Source organism: Strix aluco, chromosome W, assembly GCF_031877795.1.
Source record: "Strix aluco isolate bStrAlu1 chromosome W, bStrAlu1.hap1, whole genome shotgun sequence".
Lineage (NCBI taxonomy): Eukaryota > Metazoa > Chordata > Aves > Strigiformes > Strigidae > Strix > Strix aluco.
In genome coordinates this window covers 42375294-42401774 of record NC_133970.1, presented here as the reverse complement: position 1 = coordinate 42401774, position 26481 = coordinate 42375294, and the positions used below count along the sequence as shown (strand labels likewise).

Here is a 26481-nt window from a genome sequence, read left to right as displayed (position 1 = left end):
TGTATTAGACTTAACACTCCCCTCTCTGCTGTTACAAGAAACAGTAAGGAATTGTGTAAAAGTTATCAGAAAGCTGCATGTACTTGTTACAAGCGACCACAGGACAGCTCTACAGAACACATTCAGGTTACTCCAAACTCACAAGGTACCTTATGATATCACTGTCTGGTAGAGCTCCATGACAGACTTGTCTTGGCTCCAAACAGCTTTGGTCTGACAAAGCATAAGATGGATTCTGATGAAGACACAGGGCTGGGAGACATCTGCATGTAATGATTGCCATCACCAAAATTTGAATCATGACTTTCATAGCTGCAGAGCCAGCACCTGTATAGGTGTTCTCCTCTGGACATTAGAGAAACATAGGTAGTGCTTCTCTAGCCTGCACTGCCATGTGATGAATCTCACACTGAACTCTTACATAAGGTTTTAGGGCAGAAGTGTACATTTATGAATATGTGCTAGAGCACAAAAATGATCACCACTTCAAAGGGTCACATGCACCGCTAGAGGAGGAAAAAGTATTACTAATGCTGAGCTACAAGCAAACTGACTGAGAGAAGAAGATTAATTTCCATATGCTCAGGTGGTTTTTGGAACAGACTGGGAGAGATCTGAAGAGTTCTAGCTTAAATCCCCTTCTATTGTTACTAAAGATTCTTGAACTTTTAATCAATTTGCAAAGCCCTAGCTGTTTCCCTGAAGGGGTACAAATCATTGTGCAGGGGATGCTAGTCCTAACAATGGGATAGCTCTCCTTTATTCCCTTTACAATATCTTTAGAAGGTCCACACACCCTTATTGATCCATACAGTGCAGGGTGAAAGCTACAGTATTAAAACACCCCACCTGCAAACTAGAAGAAGGAGCTTCAAAAGTCCCCAAAAGTCATCACTGCAGGCTGACAGAAGTGAGATTAAAGAAAACAGTGATAGTACCCTCTAAAAATAAAACACATATAAAAGTAACTTACAGTTAGTAGCATTTCACATTGCATTACTCCCTCATGACCATACTCATACTGTATTTCAGGAAAAGCATAACAACTGTTGTTAATAGTTGGATCTAATTTATAAAGAGCTGAGAGGAGATAATGATGAGAAAATGAGATAGAGAAACTTCAGCTGGAAACAATAGGGATCAATTATGATATAATCACAGCACAGCATTCTCAGGCTCTTGAGATACTGTGCCTTCCTCTTCATTAATCAGAGCTAATCCAGAATTAGGGTGTTTAATTATTTGCAGAGATTGTTTTTTACTTTCTGTCTCCAAAAAGAAGATGCTGATTAGCAAATATACAAATGCTTTCCAGCTTTAGTCACCCATTGCATTTAGAGCAAGATTTTTAGCTGCAGTGTTGCTGTCATGCTGAAGGCTTCATTCCCTTCAGGTGAAATTCACTCCTGTGCTGAGGAATCTGACAGATCAGTGGTGCTAGATAAAGGTGGGAATGAAGAGAGGAGCAGGTATTTATCTTGTTTAATGCCCACTATGCTAGTGGAATCCCTCCTACTGCTTCCAGTAGATTTTTTTTCTGAGCCTTTTGTTTTATTTTTCCTTCCCATTCCAGAATGGGTGAACAAGCATCTGTGTGGTGCTTAGTTGCCCTCTGGGCTAAAACTATGACAGTTCTGTACACAGTATCAAATGTACACATAATCTTCTTCCCTCCCATTTTCACCAGAACTGACTCCAGAACCTCATGAGCTGAGGATGGGAGTTGTGTGCCCTCCTCAGAACAATGGTGTCCCTTTGACAGGAGCAGATCTGGAGTTTGAATGGATTTTGACACAGAGATATATAACCTGTTGTGAACAGAGATACATGTGCTCAAATGTTTTTTTTCTTTCCTTACTTTCAGATTATAGAGCTGAAAGGGCTGCTCTCACTGTCTTGTCAGTTTAGAGGAGACTGAAGAAGGTGTTAAGACTCCTCTTCTGGAATTTCTGGTGCTGTGAGAAATCTTTACTTTCTGAGTTACTGAAGTAGAAAACTGCTGAATGGAGAAAAAAGAAATAAAAAAGGAAAAAAAAAAAACCCAAACAACTGTCCAGAGAGTAGCAATACAGACCCTGTGGGTCCTGCTGGCTTGCTAAACTGGATCCACTTCAGCTTCCTCACCTGAGGACTCCTGCATTCCTGGCTGCACACTGGTGAACTTTACCTGTAAGGGTGCAGGAAGGCTCCCACCTCTCCCAGGACAGACAGGCTCTGAAATCCTCTTCAGGCAGAGAAATGCCTCTGTCACAGGTCTTCTGCTACCTGGTTGCATGCTCCAGCTATCCTGCTGCCCCTGAGTGGCTCATGCAGGAGATATTTCTGCAGCCCCGTGAAGAGTATGTGTCATGGCTCAGGACATCACCTATGGCTTCAGGCAAGGTTCAGGCTGTGCCTGGACTGCAGTGGTGTTCAGGTGGGAAGCTGGGACCTACCTTCTGAGAGCACTGCTTGCATGGAGGTACCTGGATGACTTAAAGGATCACCACAGGGATGCCTGGTGGTGCTTCACATAATGGGTTGCATAGGACTGAAGTCTATGAGATCTGATTTCTATCTAACACTTAGAAAATCTGCTTAAATCTCAATTTAGGTATAATTTAAGCCTTATGGGTTTTACCCAAAATAAGTAGTTCACAACAAATGTGTGTCACACGTTGGTTTCTAGCAGATGGAAAACATTAGAGACTGGGAATAACTTTGTGGGAGTTTTGGCTCTCCTGACTGTCTCCTAAGATAAGGGCACTACCCTTAAATTTTCTGTTGGATTAACTGCTCTGTGTGCATTTATGTAACTATGTGTGTAAATTAGGAGCTTCACATTCTTAGTACATAGCACTAGCGAATGGAAGCTGGTAATATTAACTGTCAAGGCTCAGTGTGGGAATTAAGAACTGGTAGTTAGCAAAATGTAAACTGACCTTGAGCTTAGAAGAATGGTTGTGAATAACTGAGGCAACATTACGGAACACCATGTTGTGAGTGTGAAAAACAGCAGTAAAAACCACCACCTGCAGAGTGTGGTGAGCATGTGAGCAGTAAACAGGCAAAACCTGAAGGTCAGTAAGATGTAGAAGTAAAAACAAACCTATGTAAACAAGTGGTAATAAATTGGGAGCTTGAATACAGTGTGGCAGCATTTGCTCTTGGCAATGCTCCCCCTTCAACAAACTTGAGTGAGTTTGTCAGGATTCAGTGCGTTGCCCCAATCCCGGCTGGTCTGAGACTGGCAAGTGGTGCCCCGTGTGAGCTGTACGGGAAATTGAAGAAGACAGTGGCATGCTCGTATGCAAAGGAGGGAAGTGGAATCCGGACTACAGTATTCATTTATCTGGTGAATACCAGACAGCAGCACCTGGCTGTGGGAAGCTGCTGGCATACGTCTCTTCTTCTCTTTCTCTTAAATCATAAGGGGTTTTCTTCCTCTTTTTTCTCTTTCTCTTAAATCATGGGGTCAGGGTTTTCTAAGGAACAAAAGCTGTATATGCAAGTTTTAAAGCAGCTATTGAAGGCTACCCAATGTTCAGTAACAGACGATCAGCTGCATGAGTTACTGCGCTGTATCTTTAAGTATTGTACATGGTTCCCGATAAATGGAAGATTTGTTTTAGCATTGTGGTGGAAGGTCGGACAGGAGTTTAAAAAAGAGCTGGGGATTGTAGTTCCGACCTTTGTCTTGCTTACATGGTGATTGATTTACATGGCTTTATAACCGCTGGCACAAAAAATAGCAGAACCTGTCGATACCTGTTTTGCTGATTAAGGATACCAATTAAACTTGGACACCAGAGTGAAAAGAGTAGGTGTATTTTACTGGTGATAACCAAATAATGTAACAGAGTAATACAGAGAACATGCAGTAAGAAAAAAAAGCAGAATAGTGCACTTAAAGCAACAAACAGGAAAATACAGGGTAATGCATCAAATCATTACTACACGAGAGAGAGAGAATAGTGAGTAAGAAAGATCCATCACCACTTGCATATATTATCATCATCATGCAGACCCGCAGGCGCTGGGCAGCCCCGGTTACAGCGAGGATTTGGAGAGCCTGTCCTGGCAAGTGGGAAATCCTACGCGGTGCGTCCACCCGTAGGTGAGGCTTCCAAAGTCGCTGTGAGTGGGTCCAGGCTTATCTACCCAAAAATCAGTAAGCCAGAATAGCTGGCACCTTTGTTTTGAGCGGAAATATCTGGTTTCATTCTCCTGTTGGATTCCACCCAAAGCTTGACCAGGGCTCGGGGGGGGAACCAAGGAAGTTTCTAACAAGGCCAAATACTTGGGTTCTCAGCCTTGAAGAAGGCTGCGAAAGGAAAGTTGAATACATTCTCTCCTCACTACTGATTATGTTTTGTCTTTCACTAGCGAGTTTACATCTTTTATTAATGACTACATGCTAAGTTAGCAGCTTCGGCTTGGGGCCTGTTGTTCAGGCTGCAGTATTTCAATGCTTTAGCACTTTTTACACCAGCATAAGTGGGTTGTTATAACTTAGTACAATACCTACTAGCACAATGGTTATCAGTTATAAAATATCCAGGATTCATCTATAGGTCAACTCTGGCTTGGGCCTGTTGTCCAAGCCTTAGCACTTCAGCGACAAAACACAAGCATACCCCTGCCCCCACACCAGCAGATCTACTGGCCCTCTCCAGGTTGGGTCTCCTTCGGGATCCTTATACAAGACCCACAGTTTAACTATAGGGTCCATTGTGGTGCTAAAATGACGTTCTGCTGCTGTCAAGGCAAAATGATTTCTGTTTAAAAAATTAAGACTATATAAAGCCATTGCCAGCTGATCATATGGTGTGTCTAGAGAATTCCCCCTTCTTTGTTTTAAAATCAAGGCTTTTATTGTAGCATGTACACATTCGACTATTGCCCGTCCTGTGGGGTTATGCGGAATACCCATCTTATGCCGAATCTGTGTGGAACCCTCTTGATAACATGCACAAGTCTGCCACCTTCCATCTCTAAAATTCACCGTCATTCTCCAGGATCTGTCACTTTTCTTGACAGGCCATATCGGATTGTTCCCAGCTGTGGTGGTTGGCTTTAACACTCCTACATCTAATAAATCTCTAATTGTCTGTGATATCTCTTCATGTCCTCCCAGAATTCTATATTGCTTCATCGTGACTAACTTAGTTGCAGCCGGGATCTGCACAGGAGGCATTTTTACTTTACCAACTGTAAGAGGTCTGGCACTAATACAGGGTTTAACTCCAAATTGATACTGACCATCAGAGAGATTTAAAGTTAGTCCTTTTAGAATGTCTATACCTTTTATATATTCAGGAACGGGGACAATCATGACTGAATACAATCATCTTGGGAGGTTTCCTATTCTCATTTCCATTTGTGTTTGTACGGCTTCAATTTGTTTTCCTCCCAAACCTGTGATAATTACAGGTTGTCCTTTAAATTTCCTGGGATTCCCATATATTAAGGAAGCATCCGCTTCAGCATCAATCAGGGCATCCACAGTTTGTGGGCACCATAATATTGATTCCCATCCCTTGCCTCCTGCAAAGGGTACAAGTCAGAAAACAGTGCCCAATCCTCTTTCACTTCCGGAACCATTGATTCACTCACGGGGGCCCTCCGTGAGCAGATGAGGGGTCCTGTTGAGGTTTGAGAAGGGGCACCGTAGGCTGAGCTGTCCCCGGATCCTTAGTTTTAGAACTCTGCACTCTCTCGCTAGGTTTATTCAGCCCTCTCCGTGTATATATTTGCCACAGCTCGTCAGTTGGAACACTATGAATTTTTTTCACAAGACATGCCATCTTTTAACTAAGCCGTAAACATTTCCTTACGAGAACTCCTGTTTTCACTGCCTTTAGGGCTGTCTCGAGTATCTCGATTCCCTGCACGCCCTCAGGGGTCCCACTCTCCAAGGTCACCCAGCTGCTGTATTTTTTCTATCACATTACAAAGGGGATTTTCTGTCTTATTAATCAAAAGAGTCATGATTACATTTTTAGATGCCGGTGGTTAGCAGATCGTTGATAGCAGATCACGTCGGGGTCACCATTTGTGGGGACGAAATCCCGTGCAGATCACAGTAGACAAGACCACAGACAATCAATATAACTGGAAGTCAAGCTCAAACTTTTATTAGCAAGCAAGCCCTTATATACTCTTGTGCCTTCTAAAAATAGCAGCAAGCCCTTATATACTGTTGTGCATGCTTATTTCTAAAAATAGCTCCCCGTGGTACTTTCCACAAACATTGCTACCCGCACACAGCCAGTAGATAAGTTCCTGCTTTTGCAATTCCAAAAGGTCCCTTCTTTATCAGTTTCTTCCTTAACGAGCACATTCTTTTCTTCTGGCCTTCTTGTAACTATTTCTTGTTTTCAGACGTCGTTAATCTTCTGCCCGAGTGCTGGTTGTACTTTTCCATTGTCAGTGTGGGTGGAAAGTTCAGGAAGCCAGCATGCACACCCACACGGAGGTACAGATCCTAGTTCCTCATCTTTACCCTTTTCACCCCCGCTTGTTTCTCATGGGGGAGCACTGGGAGTTACTTCTTTCTCCTGTCAGGATGGGGTATTGAAATGCTAAGGCTTGGACAGCAGGCCCAAGCCAGAGCTGACCTATAGATGAATCCTGTATATTTTATAACTGATAACCATTGTGCTAGTAGGTATTGTACTAAGTTATAACAACCCACTTATGCTGATGTAAAAAGTGCTAAAGCATTGAAATACTGCAGCCTGAACAACAGGCCCCAAGCCGAAGCTGCTAACTTAGCATGTAGTCATTAATAAAATATGTAAACTCGCTAGTGAAAGATGCAGCTTAGACAAAATATAATCAGTAGTGAGGAGAGAATGTATCCAACTTTCCTTTCGCAGCCTTCTTCAAGGCTGAGAACCCAAGTGTTTGGCCTTGTTAGAAACTTCCTTGGTTCCCCCCCCGAGCCCTGGTCAAGCTTTGGGTGGAATCCAACAGGAGAATGAAAACAGAAATTTTCCACTCAAAACAAAGGTGCCAGCTATTCTGGCTTGCTGATTTTTGGGTACATAAGGATGGACCCGCTCACAGCGACTTCGGAAGCCTCACCTATGGGTGGATGCACCGCGTAGGATTTCCCACTTGCCGGGACAGGCTCTCCAAATCCTCGCTGTAACCGGGGCTCCCCAGTGACTGTGGATCTGGATGATGATGATAATATATGCAAATGGTGATGTATTTCTCTTAATCACTATTCTCTCTCTCTCGTGTAGTCCTGTTTGTTGCTTTAAGTGCACTATTCTGCCTTTTCTTACTGCATGTTCTCTGTAATACGCTGTTACATTACTTGGTTATCACTAGTAAAGTACGCCTACTCTTTTCACTCTGGTGTCCGAGTTTAATTGGTATCCTTAATCAGCAAAACATAAATTGGTGTCAGGAGTGGGATCCAACAAAAAATGTCATTGTTTAAGTTCAAAGGTAATTTGTCAAGTCCACCAGGTACTCCCGGTTTGAAAAATCCTCCCTGTAGTTCGCTGGCCTAGGAGTGGGCTCAGGTCGGAGGACCGTGTGAACAATGGGAGAGCTGGCTGAAAGGAGATGAATCATTAGATGTTCTAAATTGTATGAAAAGGATACCTATTGGAAAAGGAAAAGAGACTACAAATTCATGTAAACGAGGATGGATTTTGTTAACTGCATGTAGAAAACAACACCAGAGTAAAGAGAGGCTGTTGTTAGAGCGCTCCCAGATGGAGCAACAGAGATGTGATTTACAGAGTCAAATAGTGATGTAATGCTGGAATAAGTTGTTTGCTGATAAGCTGGATACTTATCAGACAGTGGCGGAGAAAGCCACAGTGAGAGTAGCACAATATAAGTATAGAAAAAGGAGAGGGCTGGATTTGTTGTGTACTTTGACCATTGGCACCGATATTGACTCTGAGACTTGGAACTTGTATATTGTACGTACGGTGTTAAATTTGGATTTGTCGTTTGTCATAATTGTCCTAGTGGTACTTGTGGTTATAAGTGTAATTCTGTGTTGTTTGTGTAAATGGTGTAAGGGAGCTCCTTGTGTGGTAATATAAGATCGATCTGTTTAATCTAAGAGTGTGTGTGAGTGTGTGAGATGCGGTACTACTGTAAAAATGTTATCATAACTCTTTTGATTACTGAGATAGGAAATCCCCTTTGTGATGTGATAGAAAAATACAGCAACAGGGTGACCTTGGGGAGTGGGACCCCCAAGGGAGTGCAGGGAATCGAGATACTCGAGACAGCCCTAAAGACAGTGAAAATAGGATTTCTCGTAAGGAAATATTTATGGCTTTGATAAAAGACGGCATGTCTCGTGAAAAAAAAAAAAAAAATTTATGGTGTTCCAACTAACGAGCTGTGGTGAATATATACACAGAGAGGGCTGAATAAACCTAGCAAGAGAGTGCAGAGTGCTAAAACTAAGAATCCAGGGACAACTCAGCCTATGGCACCCCTTCTCGAACCACAACAGGACCCCTCATCTGCTCACAGAGCCTCCCCCCCCCCCCCCCCAAGTGGATCACCGCTTCTGGGGGTGAAAGACAATTACGCACCATTTTCTGAGTTGTACCCTTTGCACAAGGCAAAGGAAGTGAATCAATATCATGATCAGTACAAATGAATTAATGGCCAAGCTCCAGGGCAGTGGGTGCAGAAGGACCGACGACCCCATGTGGAGCTTAAATTTTTTTTTTTAGAACAAGCAGTCCCCGCAAACACTGATTGACACTGGAGCGGAGGCCTCCTTAATATATTGGAATCCCAAGAAATTTAAAGGACAACTTGTAATTATTACAGGTTTAGGAGGAAAATAAATTAAACCTGCACAAACACAAATAGAAATTAAAATAAGAAACCTCCCAAAACGATTATATTCAGTCATGATTGTCCCTGTTACTGGATATATAAAAGGTATAGAGATTCTAAAAAGACTAACTTTAAATCTCTCTGATGGTCAGTATCAATTTGGAGTTAAACCCTGTATTAGTGCCAGACCTCTTACAGTTGGTAAAGTAAAAATGCCTCCTGTGCAGATCCCGGCTGCAACTAAGTTAGTCACGATGAAGCAGTATAGAATTCTGGGAGGACATGAAGAGATATCACAGACAATTAGAGATTTATTAGATGTAGGAGCTTTAAAACTGACCATAACAGTGTGGAACAATCCGATATGGTCTGTCAAGAAAAGTGATGGATCCTGAAGAATGACGGTGGATTTTAGAGAACTAAACAAACATACTGCACCGCTTGCAGCAGCTGTGCCAGACACTGTCACTTTAATAGAAGAAGTTCAGAAACATCCAAAAACTAAATACGCTGTAATAGATTTGGCTAATGCATTTTTTATCATCCCAATTGCAGAAGAGCATTGGGATCAATTTGCCTTCACATGGCAGGGCCGGCAATATACTTTCACTAGATTACCACAAGGGTGGTTGCACAGCCCCACTGTCTGTCATAGAATTGTAGCTGAACACTTAGATGAAATACAGCTGCCTCCTCACACACAATTAAGTCACTATATAGATGATATTTTGATTCAAGGAAATGAGGAGGAGGAGGTACAACAAGTCCTTAAATTAGTGGTAAATCACATGAAACAGAAGGGTTGGGAAATTAACCCTGCAAAAATCCAAGGACCGTCTCAGACGGTGAAGTTTCTAGGAATTCAGTGGCACTGTGGGCATCGAGAAATACTGCCTAAAGTGCGACAAAATTTTTTTTTAGATTTTGCTGTACCACAAGACAACAAACAAAAAAAAAGAAGCTCAAAGATTTATTGGGCTATACGGCTTCTGGAGGCAACATATTCCCCATTTGGGATAAATTTTAACCCCTTGGTACAAGGTGACAAGGAAAAAATATGAATTTGAATGGAGAAATGAACAGCAAGCTGCTTTTGAATTAGCTAAAGAAACCATTCAAAAGGCTCTAGATTTATGGCCTCTGCAAAAAGGAGAAGTGGAGTTAAATGTGTCAGTAAATGGATGCCCAAAGATCACTGCATTTGTCCAAAGGCTCCAACAATCATGCCAACCCCACATGGCCCTGACCACCCCAGAAATCCATCTCCTTTGCCAGGACAACCTGTCTTAGTCGAACTCCCCACGGTGGGAGCAGTACCATTGGTATTGGATACCCAAATAAACAAGTACACCTGGAAAGCCAAAGATGCTCATGGAAAGGAGCACAAAATTAATACAAGGTGGATTATCCCATCTTTCTAATTATAACCCACTTGCAGTTCTCAAAATGAACCGAGAAGCTTTTCTTTCCTTTTTCTTGCAGGTAAAACCCCCCGGAGACAGATATCCTGAGTCACAACGGGGGATCCTTATGTAAATTTAAGTTTTTGTATAGTGGTGATGTTGTCTTATTAATATTTCTAGGATGTATTGTCTATCATTGCAAAAATTGCTTTGGGTGACCATTCTCCTCTCCCTTGGTTCTGGGGGAAGCTCCGGCTTCCTAAGTGTTAACCAAGAATGGGAGGAAAACGAATTTGTGGGTTTAGGTCATTCTGATGCCAATATTATGAGCAAACAACAGACACCAAATCAGGGGAAGGTCCCTTTGCTAATGGGGCCTGGGCTTTAAAAGGTCATTACTGGGCCCATGAAGGCAAGATGGAAATACCAAGGCCTAAACTGTACATGCGCTCTGGGCTGGGGCGTGGAAATACCTTTTCCTGCTGTGTAGGCAGACCCCCAACTCCAGCGAGCCAGACCATCTTCAGCTCCACAATTGACAACAACAACCAGAATTTATCCCTTTTGATACTTAGTTTTGTGGAGGTTGCTCTGTTAGCTCTTGCTATATTTTCTCTTGTGGTATGTAAGTGTTCATCTTGTCAGTGTCCATGTACACTGTCTTGTAATTGTGCTTATTCATGCAGACAACCACCTTTCTTCCCCCAATTCTCAAGGACCGGGAGCACATCCTTAGGCCCAGCCTCAGACACATTTTGGTATAATATGTTTAGTTAAAATATTATTGATTGACATGGTTGTTGTTACTGTTACCTTGATTATATGTTTGGTTAGGATGTTGTTAACCATTGTTAGTGTTAATATTGGTTTATTTGTTATTTTTAGTGTTATTACTCATTTACCTTTGTTTAAATCTGGGATAGAAGTTTCTAGGCCCAGATGACGCATGCACTTTAGGATAAAGGGGCATGGAAACCGATTTCACTGCTGTGTATGCTGACCCCAACTTCGGCAGACCAGGGCAGCAGACCGTGTGGACTGCCAGGGCCTCAAACACTCAGTGGTACATTGCCAGAACCGCGGAAAAATAATGGATCACATGTTAGTGGTGATTCCAATTTACTATATAGCCTTATAAATTGTTTTGGTTTTGTAGAGTTAGTTAATTTTGAGCATGACATGTTTGTTAGAGATGTTGTTAGCTATATGCTTGTTAACTGAAGATATTCATATTTGTTAAAGATGTTATTAGTTACATGTTTATTAATGGAAAATTTATACATCTGTTAGAAATGTTATTAGTTATCACATTGCGTGCTATTTCTATCCTTTCTCTCTCTCTTTATATCTCTATCCTTCGTGCCACCACGAGGACAGCAATGTCGAGCCACGGGATGGTGTAAAAGACTGTGTTAGACTGTGTTTGTCTCGACATTGCTGCTGCTCCACTACCACTACCTGGCCTCAACATCCTGTCACCACGGAGGAGTACACTCTGAAGGAGATGATCCGTCCCCGAAGAAACCACCATATCTGCCTGAAGCCAGAACAATGACACCCTTGGCAGTGCCTGTCAAACTGCGCTTTCACGCGAGCCAAGTGAAGACCACCGTGAACACCTGGGCCTGTGAACATGGAAGAACACGGGGTGGCACGTACAATGAACTCCGTGGAAATGGGCACACTCTTTGGAGGAATTGTGGGGACTGGGACAATAAAAGGACTGCGTACTCCTCTCTCAGGGCTCAGAGCTGAAATTTCGGGATTTCGACATCATCTCTCTCTTGGCGGAGCTTGGAGCAAGTTTATCACCTGCACCGAGATTGAGACAACGGGATGTTGCTGGATTCGTGGTGGTGGTAACTGATCTTGCTGCATCTCCTCCGTTTGCTTGCTTAGGTATTCTGACTTTTTCTTCTTCTCTCTGTCCTATCGCTATTATTGCTTGTTACGGGAAATAAAGCTTACAAGGTTGTAGGGCATCTAACCTTGTTTGTGTCTTAAATTCACTCCTAGGATCATTTAAGAACCCTCCCCGATATTGGATCGGGACATGCCTGACGAGACATCATCAACTGATGAACGAAAACTAATGTCACTAACCACAGAAATGGTTTGAGAGCCATGATTCACCTATAGGTCAAAGGACTGGATGAAGTGCTAAGGCTTGGACAACAGGCCCAAGCCAGAGTTGACCTACAGATGAATCCTGTATATTTTATAACTGATAACCATTGTGCTAGTAGGTATTGTACTAAGTTATAACAAACTGTTGGGATTCAGAAGGAGTCCCTGGAAGAAAATGGACGTGTGAGCAATCCTGTGTATGAGCAAGACTGGCAAAGCCTCAGCTTCGGCAAGGATGTGACGAGGGACTGACCCTGAAAGAATGAGGAAGAACCCAGGAAGTTAAACAACTTCAGGGTGTTGGTCTGGGCAGAGAAGAAGTTTGTACAATGTCGATGTGGCAGTTCTCAGCCAATCAGAAGAGAGCTTAAGGAGCATGTGCAAAGCTAACTGTCCAATCAGAAAGAATTGTACCATGTGATTGTATCTTGTGATTTTCACCTGCAGTACGAAAGACTTATCCACCATATTAAAGTTGGCATTGCTTAATCACTGTGTGATCATCCGCATGTCTGTATCGCCTGCAACAACTCACTTATGCTGGTGTAAAAAGTGCTAAAGCATTGAAATACTGCAGCCTGAACAACAGGCCCCAAGCTGAAGCTGCTAACTTAGCATGTAGTCATTAATAAAATATGTAAACTCGCTAGTGAAAGACAAAATATAATCAGTAGTGAGGAGAGAATGTATCCAACTTTCCTTTCGCAGCCTTCTTCAAGGCTGAGAACCCAAGTGTTTGGCCTTGTTAGAAACTTCCTTGGTTCCCCCCCCGAGCCCTGGTCAAGCTTTGGGTGGAATCCAACAGGAGAATGAAACCAGAAATTTTCCGCTCAAAACAAAGGTGCCAGCTATTCTGGCTTGCCAATCTCTGGTATATAAGGCTGGGCCCGTTTGCAGCGACTTTGGAAGCCTCACCTATGGGTGGACGCACCGCGTAGGATTTCCCACTTGCTGGGACAGGCTCTCCAAATCCTCGCTGTAACCGGGGCTCCCCAGCGTCTACGGATCTGGATGATGATGATAATATATGCAAATGGTGATGTATTTCTCTTAATTACTATTCTCTCTCTCTTGTGTAGTCCTGTTTGTTGCTTTAAGTGCACTATTCTGCCTTTTCTTACTGCATGTTTTCTGTATTACGCTGATACATTACTTGGTTATCACTAGTAAAGTACGCCTGCTCTTTTCACTCTGGTGTCCGAGTTTAATTGGTATCCTTAATCAGCAAGACAGTCGCCCACAGGTCCTTGGTGGATACCAGTAAGGAAAGTCAAGCCATATCGTGAGCTGGAAGGAGCAACCCTCCAACCTGATACCCCAGACCCCTCAACTGATGATGCAGGAATCAACACGCAGGCTACGTTCCCCTAGGAACTCGGCAACTGCATCTATCACTTGGGGAAGTCTAAACAACTACAACAGAAAGCAGAAGACATGGTGGCAGCGGTGGGATTCCGATGTACCAGTAGCTAATAATGACACACAGCGGACTGGAGGGGCTTGGCTTCCTCCTCGAGACACCGAGAATCAGTCATATCATTTGAATGTTGCCAGTATAACGTTGTATGCGGATGCCCCCCTGTGTGTATGTCCACAGGAGGAGGGGGTGCATGTGTGGTGCTGCAGCGACAACAGCACCTGTATTTTAGACTGTCTGTGCAACTCATCCGTATATTTTGTTGGCTGGAAAAGAGGCATGAATAAGCAATAGTAGTGGCCGATATCAGATCATCATTACAGATCCTCAGTATTTTAGTTGTCTATCTATGGCCAATGTATCTAGCCATAAGCTTACAGTAATTTTTCCTTTGAGATGTAGATCTGAATTTGTAGTGCTAGGGCCTGAATAATAGGCCCTGAAACAAAGTTGATCTCTAGATGAACCTCACAACCAAACATTATCCAGTATTTGTTAATTGGTAAAATCTGTATTACCATTAGCGCTAATTATTAGTATCTGATCATTAACGAAATATGTATGCTCACTAGTGAAAGATGTAGTTTAGGCAAAATATAATTAGTAGTGAGGATGAAATGCTGTGAGAATGTGTATCCAACTTCCCTTGTTTAGCCTTGTTCAAGGCTGAGAACCCAAGTGTTTGGCCTTGTTAGAAACTCCCTTGGTTTTCCCCCCCGAGCCCTGGCCAGGCTTTGGGTGGAATCCAACAGGAGAATGAAACCAGATGTTTCCGCTCAAAGAAAAATTCAAGTCATTCTGACTTGCTGATTTTTGGTATATAAGGCTGCACCCTCTTGCTGCGACTTTGGAAGCCTCACCTATGGATGGATGCATCGCGTAGGACTTCCCAACTGTAGGGAAAGGTACTCCAAATCCTTGCTGAAACCGGGGCTCCCCAGTGATTGCAGATCTGGATGTTGGTAACGTATCCAAGTAGTGATGTATTTTTCTTAATCACTGTTTTCCCCATTGTGTAGTAATGATTAGGTGCATTGCCTTGCTTAACTGTATATATTAATAAGTGTACTATTCTGTATTTTTCTTATTTTTTGTAGTACTTAGTTGCAATGATCGCCATGGAAACAAAGCTACAAAACAAAGAAGGGGGAGATGTGGGAATTAAGAACTGGTAGTTAGCAAAATGTAAACTGACCTTGAGGTTAGAAGAATGGTTGTGAATAACTGAGGCAACATTATGGAACACTGTGTGCCCAGGTGGCCAAGAAGGCCAATGGCATCCTGGCCTGTATCAGAAATAGCATGGCCAGCAGGGACAGGGAAGTGATCTTACCCCTGTACTCGGCACTGGTGAGGCCGCACCTCGATTCCTGTGTTCAGTTTTGGGCCCCTCACTACAAAAAGGCCATTGAATGACTCGAGCGTGTCCAGAGAAGGGCAACGAAGCTGGTGAAGGGTCTGGAGCACATGTCCTACGAGGAGCGGCTGAGGGAACTGGGGTTGTTTAGTTTGGAGAAGAGGAGGTTGAGGGGGGAACTCATCGCCCTCTACAGCTACCTGAAAGGAGGGTGCAGAGAGCTGGGGATGAGCCTCTTTAACCAAGTAACAAGTGATAGGACAAGAGGTAATGGCCTCAAGTTGCGCCAGGGAAGGTTCAGACTGGATATTAGGAAGTATTTCTTTACAGAACGGGTTGTTAGGTGTTGGAATGAGCTGCCCAGGGAGGTGGTGGAGTCCCCATCCCTGGAGGTGTTTAAGAGTCGGGTCAACATAGCGCTGAGGGATATGGTGTAGTTGGAAACTTCTAATGCTACGTTAACGGTTGGACTAGATGATCTTCAAGGTCCTTTCCAACCTATATGATTCTGTGATTCTGTTGCGAGTGTGAAAAACAGCAGTAAAAAACATCACCTGCAGAGTGTGGTGAGCATGTGAGCAGTAAACAGGCAAAACCTGAAGGTCAGTAAGATGTAGAAGTAAAAACAAACCTATGTAAACAAGTGGTAATAAATTGGGAGCTTGAATACAGTGTGGCAGCATTTGCTCTTGGCAATGCTCCCCCTTCAACAAACTTGAGTGAGTTTGTCAGGATTCAGTGTGTCGCCCCGATCCCAGCTGGTCCGAAAACGGCAGCTCAGTATTGATCCTATCAGCTCAGTGAAAGGCAAGCCTGAGACTGCAGCCTGCTAGCACTAATAATTAAACTGGTTAGCAATATGGAGCTGCCACTAGGATTCAGACTTATAATGAAATTGTGTAGGAAAAAAACAAAGATAGAGCAAGTATGAATACAAGTCCAGGTTGGATATCCTTTGGAACCTGTGTCTTACAGATCTCAGACATTATTTTCTTTATTATTACTCTGTTTAACTTCTTTGTCATTAGATTTTGTTCTGTACAATTCCAGGTGGAGGCAGGCAGATACAGTTTTTTTGCTTTTCCCCAGTTTACTAATTTGTTCAGTGAATGGAGTGCTTAACTGCCTGCCATTATGATGGTTGGAGCTCTTCTAGGCTAACCTAGCCTATCATTTCCTAGTGGGGCAGCCCCTGTCCCCCTGTCTTTGGTTATCATGAAACTAAACTAATCATAAAATTTAAGGAAGGTGCCTACAATTTATTTTCAGCCATTTATATCAGGAAGGCTGAGCTTTGCTGCCCTACAATGCTAGTGTGAAGTCTTTTTTTTTTTTTTTTTTTTTTTTTTTTTTTTGCCACCAGTTATTTTATGGAAGAACAATATCTTTCTGCACTGTATCACTGATTTGGATTTTTTTGCCTCCCTGTTGCAAAAATATGCTGGTTGATGTTGTTGTATGCCAAAATATCTGGAGAGATATGAACTGTGTCAGCAGGACTGGTCTCTTCTCTGGTGCTGCACATTCCAGCACAGTTTATGATATATTATACACAGATCAATATTTAATGGACACATACCGTCAAGAGAAGACTGTTTCCTATTCCAATTGAAGTTATCTATGGAGTGATGGGAAAAAAAATGACCCTTCTATTCAAGAAAGAAGCCTCATTCTCACACCTGGGCTGTAGCAAAGGAACCTTTGTGTAATCCAGGTAACAAGTGATACCAAAAAGTGACAGTAGGAGGTAAGGCACTTGGTTTTGTAATGAAGCATTTTTGTGTTTCAAACAGTAATTATCTACAGAGTGTAATATTTAAATCAGCACCTGTACTCTTGCAATTATGATCACTCACTGGTGTGTATCTATGCAAAGACCAAATGAAGAAGGGGAAGATCTGGGGATGGGGGGGTGAGAAATAAGCAGAGATGGTGGTGGAGCCGGTGAGTCAAGATGTAAAGTCACACCCTTGGCTTTGTTTAAACAATGAATTGGCCTGCTCAGCGGGGTGGGGAGAACACATCTTCAGTGAATGTAAAGGCCCTGTGTTCAGAAGGGAGGCTCTGCCCTGCGAGCAAACAATAATAGGCATCATTTTACATGTGACTCATCGGGGGCTTTTTCTCATTCACAAGCAGACAGCAACCAGCAAAGAAATGGCCTCCCTTGGCAAATGTGACGCCTCCTAATGTAAGAGATGCTGTCCTGGCAGCTACATAGTGACTTTGTCATACCAGAAAATGATATATGCACTGAGACTGGGTCTAGCTTGACACAAGTCATCACCTTACCTTTGCTATTGCCATCGGGTCCCCGAAGGATTGTGCACTCCTCGATGTTGCCAAATGCCTCGAATAGCCTGCGCACATCGTCTTCTGACTGCTGCTTATTGAGCATGCCCACAAAGAGTTTTCTGTCTTCTGGAACAAAATAAAGAGATGCTTACCATATTTCAGGAGGGATGTGAAAGCCACAATGGCTCAGTATCACATGCAAGACAAATAATGATTTCATTAAGGCGACATATTTCAGAAGCTGCAAGTCATTTCAGGTGGCTGGCTTGAAAAACCTTAATAATATCTGACTTTCAAGGAGTACTTGAAAATAATTTGGCAATTTAAGAATATGAACTAAAAAAGGTCCAAATCCCCAGAAATATACAAAATCTTAAACTGATTCTCAAAATCTAGGCACCAAAGTCTTCCAAATCAGCTTCTTATGATCAGTTTTTGCAATCTGCTAGCAGTAACTGAAATGACAACATCGCTCAGACTGCAATCCAAAAGGAAGATGGGTAAAGCTAGCATATAGAAATAAAGTCCAAATAAAAAGTAACATAAGTTAGTAGCTCTTGCAATACTAAATAAGTTGCAGGAAAAAATGTTTAACATACATTGTTTTTAAATCAGGATATAAGGGAAGCTATAGACTGTAAATGGAGATTTGTTGTGGGAGGCTGTGGCAGGTGCATCCGCCCAGTGAAAACAGAGCTTCCTGGTTGTTGAAACGTGGCAGTTTCTGGCTGTCTTTGTTTTCAGGGTCTCGCGGTAGCTGAGACCTTTGACCAATGGGAGCCGCTATTGACTACAGGTCAGATTCGGTCTGGGTATAAATGGAGTCCCCTGGGGGAGCCATTTTGAGCTCGTCCCCTGGAGCTGCACGCTGCGGTCAGGACTCTCCCCTTTGGTCAGGACGCTGCCCAAGGAAACTCCTCGAGGTGCCTTGGGTCGGGACGCTGCCCTGAGCAGGTCCTCGAGGTTGAGAGCTCTCACTTTCTAGGTGAGTGATAGAGCGTTTTGGGTTGTCGTTAAACCCTAGGTAGTGAAGTTTTGTTTACGTTTGGGGTTGCCGTTAAACCCCTGGGGAGTGGGGTTTTGTTTTACGTTTCGGGTTCCCGTTAAACCCCAGGAAGTGAAGTTTGCATTTGGGGTTGTTGTTAAACCCCTGGGGAGTGAAGCTTTGTGAAGTATTTCGGGTTATTGTTAAACCCCAGAAAGTTATTCTGTTCTCCTCTTGTGGACATCCGGATCTGTAATCTATGGAGAGCTGACTGGTGGTTTTATGAAAAAAAAAAATCTATTTATTTTTTTAAATTGGTGGTGGGTTGCTTATTTGGAAGCCTCTGTAACAGAGGCATCGGCCTGTCAGCCTTGCACAGCCTCTGAGAAACAGCCAGGCTTTGATGAGAAACAGGGCTTGGGAGAAAGATAAGAAACTGCTGAGTTGTGCCAAGGTGGCAGGGAAAAACAACGGCCAGCTGCAACACTGAACTGTGGAAAAGTACTGAACTGTGAGAAGTTACTGCTGCGTGAACAGCGCGTGAACGAGAGGGTGATTGGTCTGCACAGCTCGTGTTAGAGTGGTCTGATGCTGATAGGAGAAAAGGTTGATAGCTGTCTAATTGCTGATTTGCTAATTATGAAGTAAGAGCTTTGGCGAGAGCATAAGTATGTACTATTGGAAAAATAAACGGCTTTGCTTGATATAACTCTCATAGAGTTGTGCAGGTCCAATATCCTCCCACAACAATTTGTCATTCATACCCATTCACAGACACATACCTACAACTTTGGATAAGTTTTATAATATATTTTTAAAGTTTCTTTGGAATAAGCCCAAAGTTTTTGAAACATTGTTTTCTGAAACAAAGTTAACTTATAATTATAATATCTGAGATAGCTCAAGCAGGTGGTATTTCATGTCAAAGCAGGATGTTGTCTACTAGTAGACAAGTGTATCTTGAATGAGGAAGATTATTCATACTTGGACTTATACCAAGTATGAAGATCTTCAGTCCAGAATGAAAAACCTTCAGAATACGTTGGTGAAAATAGACCAAACTAATGATTGCTGAGTTGGTACAAAGATCTGAGAAGGCATTGAGCAATGCCTCTAGATCAGGTTTATGTTCAGAGAATAGTACCATTATACCAAGAAAAAAAAAGAAATTTACATAGTTTACATCATGTAGGTAAACAGGCCATTTGCACATGATTCATAAATGTCTAATTTATCATTCGTTAAACATTACGTAAATGTGTGAGCTACGAATTTTTTTCAGAGCAAATTACAGAGCAGGTGTAACTAATTTGAATAAATATATGTAAATAAATAGTTTTAAAAATAAAACTTATTTATTTTTAATGCAGATGTTAACCTAAAGATGAACAAAATATTGGTTTGCAATAACCCTTTTATGTCTGACTAATGGGGTGACTTATGTCACTTGATTTCTCAGGGAAAAATTGTGTAGGCAATCTGTTCTGCTTGAACAAGTGTTTGATCAAAAATCCCCCACTCCAAGATGCACCTGCAACTTGGCAAATTACTTTATAGCCTTGGATGAGGATAATTTTTTCAAGCAGTGGATATCAAGTGAGAATATTAGTAGCTTTCAATCCTGCAGTTGAGTTATTTATGTGAAAGAAAGGTGTATTGCCTACAGAAAATGAGGAGTTATGTCACCTTGAGTTAGGCAGATGAAATGGTAGGAAAAAGTAGGTTGAGGAGGGTACTTGTGCATTTCTGATAGTGGAGAAAAAAACCCCCAGGCATTGTCTTCAAGAAATATGCCTACCTACTTCATGGTGGAATTGAATAAACAAAGGGACTTTTTGAGGTTTGTTTTTGCTGGCAACACGAAGTTCAGACTTTAATGGAGCACAAAGCCCTAACTAATATTGTGTAGATTGTCCCCACCTCAAGGGTAGCTGCTTTGGACATCTGAAAGGTGATATATAAGCCTTAGAAAGGCAGCTACTGAAGTTGAACATGTGCTCTGTGAGATATCTTTCAGTTGAGGGCTAGACATTGCCTTGGACAAGGAGTCCAGTCCAAACTCCAACCGTTGTCCATATATCTGAGGAAAACCCACCTGGACAATGAGACCAGCTGTCCTGGAAGATAGGATATATTTAGGAAGGGGACAGAGTGGTGGGAGTGAACTAGGAACACTGCTGGCAAAAGGCTTTGTGTACAAAGTTTGTGTCTAGTAAATACTTCCAGCACAGAGTAAGCATCTGTTATATTGTATTTTATACAGTTTCCCCTGTTTGAAATAAGCTGCATCAGCAAAAGCACTCCAATAGCTGTGTATTTTCAGCAGGCTTTTTGCTAATATAAATGTATCATAACAAAAATCAGATCCCTCCTCTGTCAGCAAAACTCTCTAGTGTGGAACTGGCCTGGAACTGCCTTGTCTGGTTTAGTTTATGCAAAGCTTAAACCCAGTATTTTAGGAACCACTTAATTTTATATTATATTTTATTTTTATTTTGGCCCACTTTTCTGCATCTCTGCAGGACACTGGGAAGGGATGACACCTGTCCCTAGAGCTGTCTGGCAGAATATGTGGTGCTTTGTGAGATACTGTCCTGGATTCGTCTGGGATAGAGTTAATTTTTCTTCTTAGTAGCTAGAATAGTGCTGTGCTTTGGATTCAGTATGGGATTTGGTATGAGAAGAATGTTGATAATACACTGATGTTTTCAGTTCTTGTTAAGAGATCAAGGACTCTCCAATTCCCTATGTCCTGCCCATGTGCCAGGTGCACAAGAAGCTGGGAGTGAGCAGAGCCAGAGCACCAGACCCAAATTGGCCAATGAAATATTCCTTATCATGTAATGTCATGCTCAGTATATAAAGGAGGGTTGTCCAGGAAGGAGGGAGTTCTCTCTCGCTTCCGGGATTGGGGTTTTGGGATCTTGGTTTTCTTCAGGATCACTAGCCAGGAATGGGCTGGGTATCAGTCAGTGGGCGGTGAGCAATCGCATTGTACATTAACCGTTTGTACTTTCTATTTTAATTTTAATATTTTATTTCAATTATTAAACTGTTTTTTATCTCAACTTATGAGTCTCCCTTTAACCCTCCAATTCTCTTCTCCATTGCCCCAGGTGGGGGAAGGTGAGCGAGCGGCTGTGTGCTGGCCAGGTTTAAACCATGACAGCTGCCCTCAAATTGGCCATCAGACCACCAAGAACATATTCTGCCAAGGGTAAGGACCACCTTCCCCAGCATCTGCTGGTCCAGCTGCTCCAGGAGAGGTGGCATGAAGGGGCCCCCCCATGGTCAGCCAGGGTCCAGCACTGCCTGGACATCACCTCCAGCCCAGTGTCCAAGTCAGTGCCCTCTCTCCCTCCTGAAAAACAGTGACTTGGGTTGTCAGGGCAATCTTTTGTCATATCTGCCATCTCTGAAATCTACACAGTCACACATTCGGCTGATAAAAAAATGAGTCAGTTTAACAAGCTTTTTTCTCTGAGAGGTTCTTCTAAAAAAAGTGCTATATTTACTGTTCATGTCCCAGCCCTGCCAGGGGGGCTCAGCAGCACTTTTAACACATCTTTGCACATCTTAGGTGGGAAGAGAGAGGGAAGGATCCAGCAGCTGGGACCATTCAGCACATTCCCAATCTTGGCTAATGAGTTTATCCTCTGATGGGCTTGTATGAGCCTCTCACACCCTGAGTGCTCCTGTATACTGCTCTGCCAGGTCCCAAACAAAAAGCCATACACTGGAGCAACTGCTTCTACTTTGTAAATATGTCTGAACAAGGCCATGAGACTTTCAGAATAAAATGAAGTGAGGATGTGCTGGTGTCAGTGGGATGTCTCTGAGTGTGTGTTCACCACAGGTGCTCCCCACTATACTTTTCCAGTGTCCTCAAATCAGAATGGAGGTCAGTACATTGCTGTACTTGTTCAGTCCACTCTATATCCTACAGAAACTAGAGGTTTAGGCTGCACACAAGCCTGAAGCAGTCCTCAGATCAAGCTGTCCCTGAGCTCTGCCTGTCTGTATGCTGTAGGGTCCACCCCTACCACCCAAGGTCCACCTGTGCCACACCCCTGAGTCTCATGCTTCCTCCTCTTTCAGCGAGGGACCATCACAAATGCATCTCGGGACCCACATCTGAATATTAGCGCACTCAGCAGACTGTCTTCTGTGTCCCCCGTGGCCAAGCTTGATGCTATCATCCTCATTTCAGATTGTGGGACTGAGGGGTAAAAAAACTTTCAGACCAGACCCACCCCCCCCTCCCTATAACCTGGGCCCCAGGGTAAAGCGAACACATGGTCAAGAAGAACAGAAATATTGTTGTCCAAGGGCAGAAGAGAAGGACAAAAAGAGGCTGAGCATGAGTCCATGATCTGGGATGCCTCCAAAATGAGCTGAGGGCATGACCGTGTGGTTCAGCCTAAGCTGGGCCGTGGCCAAGGGAGAAGGATTGGGACCTTGCAGTACCATTCTGTCTTCCACAACATAGGTGGGCAGCCATGAGGAGCAGGCTCTATCTCCTCCATACAAGGGAAATTGATACAATGAGTTCACTTAGCGTGTCTAAGCACAGGTATGATGAAAACCTATTCTATGCAGCTTCCTCAAGGCCAGATATGACCACGTGTCAGGTATTGATCCACATCTGAGCTACTCCTGTTTGAGTTTCTCAGGAAGGGCCTGTCCAAATTTCTGTCTATATTACATACAACAAAGTGACAATTTCAATTTTTATCTCTTAAGAAAGATTGCTAACCTCACTGTAGAAGCATTCCTTAACAGCAGCAGTCTGAGCAGTGATACTGCCCCACAGCATGGGGGCTGACTGGGGTGTCCATGTAAATCTCTTCTCCCCACACTTTTGTTTTCCCTCATTAGTGTTTACCCCACAATCTTTACCCAGAATCTGAAACCATCATGCCTGCTTGGCTCATGGAAATGACCATGGATGACTATTTCTCTGTTCTGTGGCACCCAGAAGAGCTGATGAGGTTTTTGCTGGTGCACCACACTGTCCTCACCATGAGTGACCTGAGGCACTCCCATCACATTTAAAATTAAGTTCATCCCAAATCTACACTGTTTTGCTATAAACAAACCACAGCAACAACACAAGTCAGCACTCCCCATTCCTCCCAGGAAAATGAGTAGGGAAAGAAAGGCCACAGCAATGGCAAACCAGAGTCCCTCAGAGATGTTCCCTTGGTGATATTTCCAATAACGCTATGAAAACAGGCTCTGCTCTTCTTGGCCTCTCTGCCAGCCACAGGGTCTTTTGCCCATCAGGAAAAGCTGGATGCAAGCCACACTGGTGAAGAAATGTAACTTGTCAGAAAAATATACAGTGTCTATAAATCTCCCCGGATGTGTTTATTTGAATCCTCTGTACCTTTCCCAGTGCAAATAGGGGTTAAATTATTCCCTTTTCTATTTGTATATAAAAGATATGTTTCTATGACAAGCGTAAAGCAGAGGTGTCAGACGGGCCTGAGCAAAGGAGGTGGCATGCGTGAAAGGTGAAAAAAATAAAATGTTGCGAACCAAGTGGTGAGAGCAGGTGGGAAGGAGGGACATGGGAGCAAGGGAGAAGACAGGCACTAATTAAAGGGACAGAAGGGACAATGAGATGCAGGATATTTGGCCCTCTGTGGAGCACGAGGACAACAACAAGAATAACAGCAATTGTGGAGGGACTGGGGGAAATTAGGGTCACTCACAGAGACAGATGACACAGGTTTGTGTTTATCCAGATAGCTCTTGCTAATGTATGTGTGTTAATGGGGGTACATTTAGATAAGAGTATATAAATACACTTGTGTCTCGTGTTCCTCATGCAAAAAAAGAGGTTCAATCCTTGTATCAGGAAAGCGTAAGCCAGATTTATGAACTACAATGTCGCATCAAAGGCTTTGGAAATAAAGAGGGACAGATCACAGAATCATCTAGGTTGGAAAAGACCTTGAAGATCATCCAGTCCAACCATTAACCTAACACTGACAGTTCCCAACTACACCATATCCCTAAGTGCTATGTCAACCCTACTCTTAAACACCTCCAGGGATGGGGACTCCACCACCTCCCTGGGCAGCACATTCCAACAACTAACAACCCCTTCTGGAAAGAAATGCTTCCTAATATCCAGTCTAAACCTTCCCTGGCGCAACTTAAGGCCATTCCCTCTTGTCCTATCACTTGTTACTTGGTTAAAGAGACTCATCCCCATCTCTCTGCAACCTCCTTTCAGGTAGTTGTAGAGGGTGATTAGGTCTCCCCTCAGCCTCCTCTTCTCCAGAATAAACAACCCCAGTTCCCTCAGAACATGTCATAAGACCTGTGCTCCAGAGCCTTCACCAGCTTCATTGCCCTTCTTTGGACATGCACTCAAGTAATTCAATGTCCTTTTTGTAGTGAGGGGCCCAAAACTGAACACAGTCATCGAGGTGCGGCCTCACCAGTGCCAAGTAAAGGAGCAAGATCACTTCCCTGTCCCTGCTGGCCACACTATTTCTGACATAAGCCAGGATGCCATTGGTCTTCTTGGCCAACTGGGCACACTGCTGGCTCCTGTTCAGCCGGCTGTCAATCAACACCCCCAGGTCCCTCTCTGACTGGCAGCTCTCCAGCCACTCCTCCCCAAGCCTGTAGCGCTGCTGGGGGTTGTTGTGACCCAAGTGGAGCACCCGGCATTTAGCCTTATTAAAACTCATCCAGTTGGCCTCAGCCCATCGCTCCAGCCTGTCCAGGTCTCTCTGCAGAGCCTCCCTACCCTCGAGCAGATCAACACTCCCACCCAACTTGGTGTCATCTGCAAACATACTGAGGGTGCACTCGATCCCCTCATCTAGATCATCAAGAAAGATGTTAAACAGGAGTGGCCTCAAAACCGAGCCCTGGGGGACACCACTCGTGACCGGCCGCCAACTGGATTTAACTCCGTTCACCACCACTCTTTGGGCCCGGCCATCCAGCCAGTTTTTTACCCAGCAAAGCGTGTGCCCATCCAAGCCTCGAGCAGCCAATTTTGCCAGGAGAATGCTGTGGGAAACGGTGTCAAAGGCCTTACTAAAGTCAAGGTAAACTACATCCACAGCCTTTCCCTCAGCCAATAAGCAGGTCGCCCTGTCGTAGAAGGAGATCAGGTTTGTCAAGCAGGACCTGCCTTTCATAAACCCATGCTGACTGGGCCTGATCATCTGGTTGTCCCGCATGTGTTGTGTGATCGTACTCAGGATGAGCTGCTCCATCAGCTTCCCCAGCACCAAAGTCAATCTGACAGGCCTGTAATTTCCCGGATCATCCTTCCAACCCTTCTTATAGATGGGTGTCACATTGGCCAGTTTCCGATCTGTCGGGACCTCCCCGGTCAGCCAGGACTGCTGGTAAATGCTGGAAAGCAGCTTGGCGAGCACCCCAGCCAGCTCCTTCAGCACCCTCGGGTGTATCCCATCCGGTCCCATAGACTTGTGTGTGTCTATCTGATGCAGTAGGTCACTGACTGTCTCCTCCTGGATTGTGGGGGGTCGTTCTCCCAGTCTCTGTCTTCTGGCTGAAGAGGCTGGATTCCTGTGGAATCGCTGGAGAACAACGAACATGTTATGAGTGATCCAGACTAAGGGGCCTCACTGTAACAACAGGCTGCAGCTGTGTTCAAGGACATAAACAAGGCCAAAATGGATTGAGAAACTACATTCCTGCCCAAGAGATAAAGAAGTTGGACTGTTGAAAACAGGGGGTCTACCTAGTGGGAGAGCAGTGCTGGACACCACACCGGGACCAATCATAGAGGGCAGAAGGGCGCGTGAACAAGTAGCTTTAGCCTATTAGCAATAAGATAGCGGCGCGTGAAGCTTGTGATAGAGTATAAACTGCTGTGTAGCCTTTAATAAAGTGGCATCAACTTGATCACATTGGTCGTCTAAGTTGTGTCCGAGACTTCCGCGCCAGCAAGTGGCGCCCAAACAGGGATGTGAAGGAGCCTTATTGAAACTATGTGGGACTTGAATACTGAGGAATCGGGACCCTCCCGTCGGTGCCCTCCCGAGCAAGAGAAGACGGCCCAGAGGGGGCAGAAGCAGCCGTAGCAGGCGCT

At 43.8% G+C, this 26481-nt stretch overlaps 1 protein-coding gene across 32 annotated transcripts in view; it reads right to left on the bottom strand.

Annotated features, from left to right (window-relative positions):
• Positions 1-26481, bottom strand: part of LOC141917810 (CUGBP Elav-like family member 4) — a 1125997-nt gene that overhangs the window by 162897 nt on the left and 936619 nt on the right. For 17 of the 32 annotated variants that reach the window (XM_074811361.1, XM_074811375.1, XM_074811357.1 and 14 more), the window contains one exon: positions 17405-17533. In XM_074811361.1, coding sequence (XP_074667462.1) covers positions 17405-17533 — 129 coding nt within the window. The remainder of the gene's footprint in view (positions 1-17404; positions 17534-26481) is intronic. The other 15 variants (XM_074811355.1, XM_074811370.1, XM_074811383.1 and 12 more) reach the window with 1 other exon arrangement.